The sequence below is a fragment of the Juglans regia genome, chromosome 11 (assembly GCF_001411555.2).
Source record: "Juglans regia cultivar Chandler chromosome 11, Walnut 2.0, whole genome shotgun sequence".
NCBI classification, from domain to species: domain Eukaryota; kingdom Viridiplantae; phylum Streptophyta; class Magnoliopsida; order Fagales; family Juglandaceae; genus Juglans; species Juglans regia.
In genome coordinates, this window is record NC_049911.1 from 10,286,752 (window position 1) to 10,295,610 (window position 8,859).

Consider the following 8,859-nt stretch of genomic DNA (forward strand, 5'->3'; position numbering starts at 1 on the left):
AAAAAAAAAACCAGAATGGTATTTATTGATACTAGAGATTCAATACAATGAGAAGTAGACTTCAAATCAATGATAACATCTAAATAGTCAATGCATCTTTACCAGAGCATGAGCTATTTTGTTAAGTTTGTTAAAGTCCCTTTTAACATGATGGACAATCCAACTAGTAAAAAGCAAGAATTTGATATCAGAATTGAACATCCCTTTAAACACAATCAAGTTCAATCCCAATTTAAGATAGTTTTATTGAAATCATTTAATCCCAATTTAATTCAATGATTTTTCACGAGCCTGAATCAATCTACCTTCATCATCTCTTGTATTTGTGGAATTCTTCCATAGATGTTATTACTAGTGTATTGTATAATGATTATTTTTAATTACATGTATCACGTGCACACTAGTTATGGTGTACATTAGTTACTCTACTATATATAATCTTGTACTTTTTTGATAAATAATACAAGTTTCTAACTTTATAGAATTCTCATCATACAATCGAGTCTTCCCATTTTTCCTCTTATCAAGATAAGATATTAGACGTAACCCTAACCCTAACCCTAATCCATCAGTGATGATTCCTCATGGCTATTGCCTCTGCTTATTCGTCTTCCTCTTTCGCTATTCAACACCACACTTCTTAGGATTATTCCAATCCTTTTTTATCTTCAAAGTGGTGGTGATCATCCTAGAGTGATTCTTGTATTCCAACCACTGAATAGAGATAACTATCTCACATGAAATCGATCCATGTCTATAACACTTATTGCCAATAACAAACTCTGATTTGTTAATGGTACTCCATCACCACCCTTTAATTAAAGAACACAAAATAAAATAAAATATTTAATTAAAATCTATCAAAATCAAATAAAACTCAAATAAATTTAAACAATAGTAACATATAAAATTAAAGGATTGGGTAAAAATTATAAATGAATAGTTGGAATATATATAATTGCCTTACACAGTTGAAATGAGAAATATGTGAATAGTAAAGAGATAATTTGTGAATAGTAATAAAATAGTTTGAAGTTAAGATTTTTATAGAATTTAAAAAAATGAAAGAGATAAAATTATATAAAAAAATTATAAAATTAAAAGAGAGTTAGAATATAATTTTTGTTTTGAGATTTGAAAAAATTGAATTATTTTTTCTATTTTGTTTAAAAGTTTGAAAAAATTGTAATAATTATATAATGATTAGATAAAAAAATTAAAAATTAAAAATATTTGTGTTTGAATTGTATTTGAATGTTGAAACGAGATGATTTGAAAGGTTTGTAAAACCAAACCTAGTCTTATTGTTAAAGAAAACTATCCAAGAGTAGGTTCTCTATGAGAAAAATTCTATACATCATTTCTATAATATACATTACAAATAATTTTTTATTTTTTATTTTTAATAAATATGCGATATATGGATTATGAATAGAATAATTTAATTAATTTAATAAAAAAAAAAAAAAGTGATATATGGTAACGAGTAGTAGAACTACATCTAGAAACTTTTGCAAGAATCCAAGGTCCAAGTCCAACTCATCTGTCCTTTCTGGTTCTTTCGAGTCTCTGACCCAACTAGTCTTGAGTGGTGGGCAAAACGTGGGGTTACTTTCGTCTTTTAGAGGGGAAATAGATAGCGTAAGTGCGCATCCGGTGCACGATACCTTGTGGATCAGGTCTTGCAGGCACGCAAGTCGGCTTTCTTCGTCTATAAATAAACCTCTAGGGCTCTGGATCTTATTTGTTGAGAGGTTCTCCCTTCCAGAGAGAGATACTTCCTCATGAGTTATGGAGGTCGGCGCAGTCGATTCTTCTGAGAGTAAAAACTAGCCGAAGCATTTCAAAATCCGAAAAACAAAAGTAGTAAAGAAAGAAAAACTCAAAATTTTTGAAAACAGGAACGTTTTGAGGTTTTTGTAACATTCGATTTCTCTTCCTCTTTTAGAACTTAGGGGTTGTTTTCCTACTCTTACTGGTCAGCATGGATATGCGATTCCCCTACTCCCCGGCGGAGGTCGCCAAAGTCCGCATGGTTCAGTTCGGCATACTCAGCCCCGACGAGATCGTAATTCTCCATTTCTTGAATCGTTTTCATGTTTGGTTGCTGAGAAATTATGAGAAGCGAAAAAAAAAAAGTCGGAATTCTTCGACCAGCTGCGACTGAAATCTCCTTAGCAAAACTTCGTTTTATTATTTTTGGGTTTTCTTTTATGTACCTGTGGTTAGGTTGGAGTATTGGGGATTTAGGGGTTTTCATCTTTTGTGTAAGTAAAATTAGGGTTGATCGAACCATTGCTTTTTGGTGTGCAGAGACAAATGTCGGTCGTACAGATTGAGCACAGCGAGACGATGGAACGGGGCAAGCCGAAGATAGCCGGTTTAAGCGACCCTCGGCTCGGCACCATTGATAGAAAGATGAAGTGCGAGACTTGCACAGCGAATATGGCCGAGTGTCCGGGTCACTTTGGGCACCTCGAGCTTGCCAAGCCCATGTTTCATATTGGGTTTATGAAAACTGTCCTCAGCATCATGCGCTGTGTTTGCTTCAATTGCTCTAAAATTCTGGCCGACGAGGTACCTAAATCCAGCCACTCATTATTTGTTTGAGTGCACTTATTGAGTTTGGAATCGACGTAGTTTCATGTTGGCTGAAGCTGTTTGCCTATAGAAGGATTATAAACTCCACAGGATTTCGAAATGTTAGATTTTCCTAAGCTATTATACTTTTTGATCGGCAGACAAGAATTTTATTGATGATAGTAGGCATAGCCCAAGTAAGTGGAACATATACAAGAGCACAAAATTCTGCAACGAAAAAAATGAAAAGAAAATGAGGGGCAATTATTTAACTGAAACAAACATAAATTGAACACGTTTGTTGCCGAATGATCTTCCTGAATCTTAATCTAAAAGGGGTATGGACTGTGAAATAGGACGAACAATGCAGCTCATTGGCAGGATCAAACGTACAACCATCAGAATTATGACGGACTAGAATAGCAAAATAGCTTAGATTTTTTGTTGGTTCGAAATTTGTTTTGTTGGTTGCCTGACTGGTCCAAGGTTACCAGAGATTCTCTCTTTGGTCCTTAGTTGTTTCTCAGATGGGGTGAACTACGTCTTACCCATCTACTCCTTTTTGATAGTAGAACTTAAAAGGTTTGTTATATCTAATCAGTTTGCTTATGGGAGCATTTGCACAGATTCCAACTAATTCTAATGTGCCATAGATTTTTAGCTTTTACATTTTCATTTGGCTTGTATCCTTGCAGGAAGACCACAAGTTTAAGCAAGCATTGAAAATAAAGAATCCCAAAAATAGACTAAAAAAAATATTGGATGCCTGCAAGAACAAAACAAAATGTGAAGGTGGTGATGAACTTGAGGTTCAAGGTCAAGATTCTGAAGAACCGGTCAAAAAGAGTCGTGGTGGTTGTGGTGCTCAGCAGCCAAAGCTCACTATTGAAGGTATGAAAATGATTGCAGAGTACAAGGCCCAAAGGAAGAAAAGTGATGATCAAGAACAACTTCCTGAACCTGTTGAAAGGAAACAGACACTTACAGCAGAGAGGGTAACTCATTCTGTGTGCAAGATGCTACTGCCTTCATTCTAAAGTAATTGTTTCATGATACTAATATTTTGTTAAATGTATTGCAGGTTCTTAATGTCCTAAAGAGAATAAGTGATGAAGACTGCCAACTGTTGGGCTTGAATCCGAAATATGCCCGTCCAGACTGGATGATTCTACAAGTCCTTCCGATTCCTCCACCTCCTGTTAGACCCTCTGTGATGATGGATACCTCCTCCAGAAGTGAGGCAAGCTTCTTCTTCTGCTATTTTTCCCCCTCTGAATTTCACTGGATAGTTACCTCGCTTCAGTGGTTAATATTAGTGTGTCATTTAAGTAATTATAGCAGCTGGGGGTGTTCGATTCTCCTATTCTCCTTATGGTGTGAGGTTGGTTCTGACTTAATGTTTTTGAGTGCAGGATGATTTGACTCATCAGTTGGCGATGATTATAAGGCACAATGAGAATCTGAGAAAACAAGAGAGAAATGGGGCACCCGCACATATCATTTCAGAATTTGCACAGTTGTTGCAGTTCCATGTAGCCACATATTTCGACAATGAGTTGCCTGGACAGCCAAGGGTATGGTTGCTAAAACATATAGACATGTCTACTGGACATATGATTTTATGCTTCAGCTGATGTATCTCTTTACCATACAGGCTACCCAGAGATCAGGGAGACCTATTAAATCCATATGTAGTAGGCTTAAGGCAAAGGAAGGTCGGATTAGAGGTAACTTGATGGGAAAACGTGTGGATTTTTCTGCACGAACTGTTATTACTCCAGATCCAAACATCAATATAGATGAATTAGGAGTACCGTGGAGTATTGCCTTAAATCTCACATACCCAGAGACTGTTACTCCATATAACATTGAAAGGTTTGTCTATTTTTTTTTTCTTTCAAATATTCTCAACTTCACTTATACTCTGATCTCTCTCTCTCTCTCTCTCTCTCCTCTTTATTTTTTGCTAGTTGCTACTGAGCTGTTTTCCCCCTTTTCCGTTTCAATGGAACAGATTGAAGGAGCTTGTTGAATATGGGCCCCATCCTCCACCTGGTAAAACTGGTGCCAAGTATATCATTAGGGATGATGGGCAAAGGCTAGATCTCCGTTACTTGAAGAAAAGTAGTGATCACCATCTGGAGCTTGGATATAAGGCATTGTCTTATATTCTAAATGCTTTTTAACTCGGTCTATAGCTCTTCATACCAGTCTCAAGTTCCATTCTCATGTTTGCAGGTGGAGCGGCATTTGAATGATGGAGACTTTGTACTCTTTAATCGTCAGCCTAGTCTCCATAAAATGTCTATCATGGGGCATAGAATCAAGATTATGCCATACTCAACTTTCCGTCTCAATCTGTCTGTTACTTCACCATACAATGCTGATTTTGATGGTGATGAAATGAACATGCATGTTCCTCAGTCATTTGAAACTAGAGCAGAGGTGTTGGAGCTAATGATGGTGCCCAAATGCATTGTTTCTCCTCAATCAAATCGTCCTGTTATGGGAATAGTCCAGGATACGCTTTTAGGGTGCCGTAAAATCACTAAGAGGGACACACTTATATCTAAGGTAAGAGTGAGGGATGCATTATTGTGTTTGCTTTATTGATCATTTTCTATTGAACATTTTGGGAGTCTAATCTCAACTGGCTTCTGCAGGATGTTTTCATGAACATCTTGATGTGGTGGGAGGATTTTGATGGGAAAATTCCTGCTCCTGCAATTTTGAAGCCAGGGCCTTATTGGACTGGAAAACAGGTTTTCAATCTTATTATACCAAAACAGATAAATCTCACACGAACTTCTGCCTGGCACTTAGAGTCAGAAACTGGGTTCATAACTCCAGGGGACACTCAAGTGAGAATTGAGAGGGGGGAGCTACTTGCTGGAACTCTTTGCAAAAAGACTCTTGGGACATCTACTGGGAGTCTTATACATGTTATTTGGTATGTAAGTTAAAAATATAGTTTTGCACTCAGATTTTCAGGTGATAGTATATTTAGTCTGATTTAAACTCGAAGAGTTTTTAATTTGCAGTGGAACTATGGTGAGGCATTTCATTTTTTTACTGAGACTTTCCAAAAATGACATTTTCCTTTTCTTTTGAAGCTATACCAAGCAAATAACTGTGGGGAAAGTTTTCTTTTTCATAATGCTAACAATGAGTTATTTCAATCTGCTCTAAAGAATCATGATTTTGCTTCTGCTGTTGGAAGTTTGAATATCACAGATAAAATCATATTGTTTGGTTCTGTAAATGTTTTTTTTAATTACTCCTTATTTCTTTCTATTGTTAAAATGTGTTCGGCTGTGCAGGGAAGAGGTTGGTCCAGACGCAGCTCGCAAGTTTCTGGGTCATGTGCAGTGGCTGGTTAATTATTGGCTTTTGCAGAATGGTTTTAGCATTGGGATTGGAGATACAATTGCTGATGCAGCAACAATGGAAACAATTAATGAAACTATTTCTAAAGCAAAAAATGAAGTGAAAGAACTTATTAGGAAAGCTCAAGCAAGGGAGCTAGAACCTGAACCCGGACGTACTATGATGGATTCATTTGAGAACAAAGTGAACCAGGTATGCAGTCAAATTTCTTTTCCATTTTTTGGCTGCTTCATGACAAATCTAACTTAAATATATCTGCTGTTTTTCAGACATTGAATAGGGCCCGTGATGATGCTGGAAGTAGTGCCCAAAAGAGTCTATCTGAGAGCAACAATCTCAAGGCTATGGTTACTGCAGGATCCAAAGGTAGTTTCATCAACATATCACAGATGACTGCTTGTGTCGGGCAGCAGAATGTTGAGGGTAAGCGAATCCCATATGGGTTCATAGACCGGACGTTGCCCCATTTCACCAAAGATGATTATGGGCCTGAAAGTCGTGGGTTTGTGGAGAACTCGTACCTGCGTGGGCTAACCCCACAAGAGTTCTTTTTTCATGCCATGGGTGGTAGGGAAGGTCTTATTGATACTGCAGTGAAGACTTCTGAAACTGGGTACATCCAGAGGCGACTTGTGAAGGCTATGGAAGATATTATGGTCAAATATGATGGGACAGTACGGAACTCTTTGGGTGATGTTATCCAATTTCTGTATGGGGAAGATGGTATGGATTCTGTCTGGATAGAATCACAGAGGCTGGATTCTTTGAAAATGAAAAAAACAGAATTTGAGCGAGTTTTCAGGTACGAGTTTGATGATGAACAGTGGAACCCGGATTACATGATGCAAGAACACATTGAAGACTTGAAAACCATCAGAGAGTTCCGCAATGTGTTTGATGCCGAAGTTCAAAAACTTGAAGCTGATAGATACCAACTTGGAGCAGAGATTGCCACCACTGGTGATAATTCTTGGCCGTTGCCTGTCAACCTTAAGAGGCTTATATGGAATGCACAGAAGATCTTTAAAATTGACCCGCGAAGGCATTCTGATATGCATCCGATGGAAATTGTGGAAGCTGTTGATAAGCTCCAGGAGAGGCTAAAGGTTGTACCGGGTGAGGATTTGTTGAGTGTCGAAGCCCAGAAGAATGCTACCCTCTTCTTTAGTATTTTGCTACGTAGTACATTTGCTAGTAAGAGGGTATTGGAGGAGTACAAGCTTACTCGGGAAGCATTTGAGTGGGTTATTGGTGAAATAGAGTCACGCTTCCTACAGTCGCTTGTAGCACCTGGGGAAATGATTGGATGTGTTGCTGCCCAATCTATTGGTGAGCCTGCCACACAGATGACTCTTAACACCTTCCACTATGCTGGTGTCAGTGCAAAGAATGTCACTCTTGGTGTTCCCAGGTTGAGGGAAATCATTAATGTAGCTAAGAGGATCAAAACACCATCTCTCTCAGTGTACCTGAAGCCTGAAGTTTGTAGAACTAAGGAGAGGGCAAAAAATGTTCAATGTGCTTTGGAATACACTACTCTCCGAAGTGTAACTCAAGCCACGGAGGTATGGTATGACCCAGATCCTATGAGCACAATAATTGAAGAGGATGTTGATTTTGTCAGATCCTATTATGAAATGCCTGATGAAGAGGTTGCCCCTGAAAAAATTTCCCCTTGGTTGCTTCGCATAGAGTTGAATCGTGAAATGATGGTGGATAAGAAGTTGGTGGTATATTTGAAAGAAAAAAAAAAATAGACAAACCTTTCAATGTTATATGGGTAACAGTCTCTGGGTATGCTTAAGGCAATACTCCACGGTGCTCCTAATTCATCTATATTGATGTTTGATCTGGAGTAATAACAGTTCGTGCAGAAAAAATCCACACGTTTTTTTTTCCATCAAGTTACCTCTAATGCGACCTTCCTTTGCCAAACCTACTACATATGGTTAATAGGTCTCCCTGATCTCTGGGTAGCCTGTATGAAGAGATCCCTCCGAAAGCTGAAGCATAAATCATATGTCCAGTAGACATGTCTATATGTTTAATATACACCAGCTGTCCAGGCAACTCATTGTCGAAATATGGCTACATGGAACTGCAACAACTGTGCAAATTCAATGATATATTGGGTGCCCCATTTTTTCTCTTGTTTTCTCAGATTCTCATTGTGCCTAATCGCGCCAACTGATGAGTCAAATCATCCTGCGCTCAAACATTAAGTCAGAACCAACCTCACACCATAAGGAGAATAGGAGAATCGAACACCCCCAGCTGCTATAATTACTTAAATGACACACTAATATTAACCACTGAAGCGAGGTAACTATCCAGTGAAATTCAGAGGGGGAAAAATAGCAGAAGAAGAAGCTTGCCTCACTTCTGGAGGAGGTATCCATCATCACAGAGGGTCTAACAGGAGGTGGAGGAATCGGAAGGACTTGTAGAATCATCCAGTCTGGACGGGCATATTTCGGATTCAAGCCCAACAGTTGGCAGTCTTCATCACTTATTCTCTTTAGGACATTAAGAACCTGCAATACATTTAACAAAATATTAGTATCATGAAACAATTACTTTAGAATGAAGGCAGTAGCATCTTGCACACAGAATGAGTTACCCTCTCTGCTGTAAGTGTCTGTTTCCTTTCAACAGGTTCAGGAAGTTGTTCTTGATCATCACTTTTCTTCCTTTGGGCCTTGTACTCTGCAATCATTTTCATACCTTCAATAGTGAGCTTTGGCTGCTGAGCACCACAACCACCACGACTCTTTTTGACCGGTTCTTCAGAATCTTGACCTTGAACCTCAAGTTCATCACCACCTTCACATTTTGTTTTGTTCTTGCAGGCATCCAATATTTTTTTTAGTCTATTTTTGGGATTCTTTATTT

The 8,859-nt window shown here is 38.1% G+C and overlaps 1 protein-coding gene across 1 annotated transcript in view; it reads left to right on the forward strand.

Annotated features, from left to right (window-relative positions):
- Positions 1-1,784: 1,784 nt before the first annotated feature.
- Positions 1,785-8,859, forward strand: part of LOC108980769 (DNA-directed RNA polymerase II subunit RPB1) — a 13,131-nt gene continuing 6,056 nt past the window's right edge. The window contains exons 1-11 of the mRNA XM_035682625.1: positions 1,785-2,068; positions 2,314-2,577; positions 3,276-3,575; positions 3,662-3,820; positions 3,993-4,154; positions 4,235-4,455; positions 4,595-4,736; positions 4,819-5,154; positions 5,244-5,530; positions 5,901-6,159; positions 6,237-7,636. Of these exons, the coding sequence (XP_035538518.1) occupies positions 1,985-2,068; positions 2,314-2,577; positions 3,276-3,575; positions 3,662-3,820; positions 3,993-4,154; positions 4,235-4,455; positions 4,595-4,736; positions 4,819-5,154; positions 5,244-5,530; positions 5,901-6,159; positions 6,237-7,636 (3,614 nt within the window). The 5' untranslated portion in view covers positions 1,785-1,984. The remainder of the gene's footprint in view (positions 2,069-2,313; positions 2,578-3,275; positions 3,576-3,661; positions 3,821-3,992; positions 4,155-4,234; positions 4,456-4,594; positions 4,737-4,818; positions 5,155-5,243; positions 5,531-5,900; positions 6,160-6,236; positions 7,637-8,859) is intronic.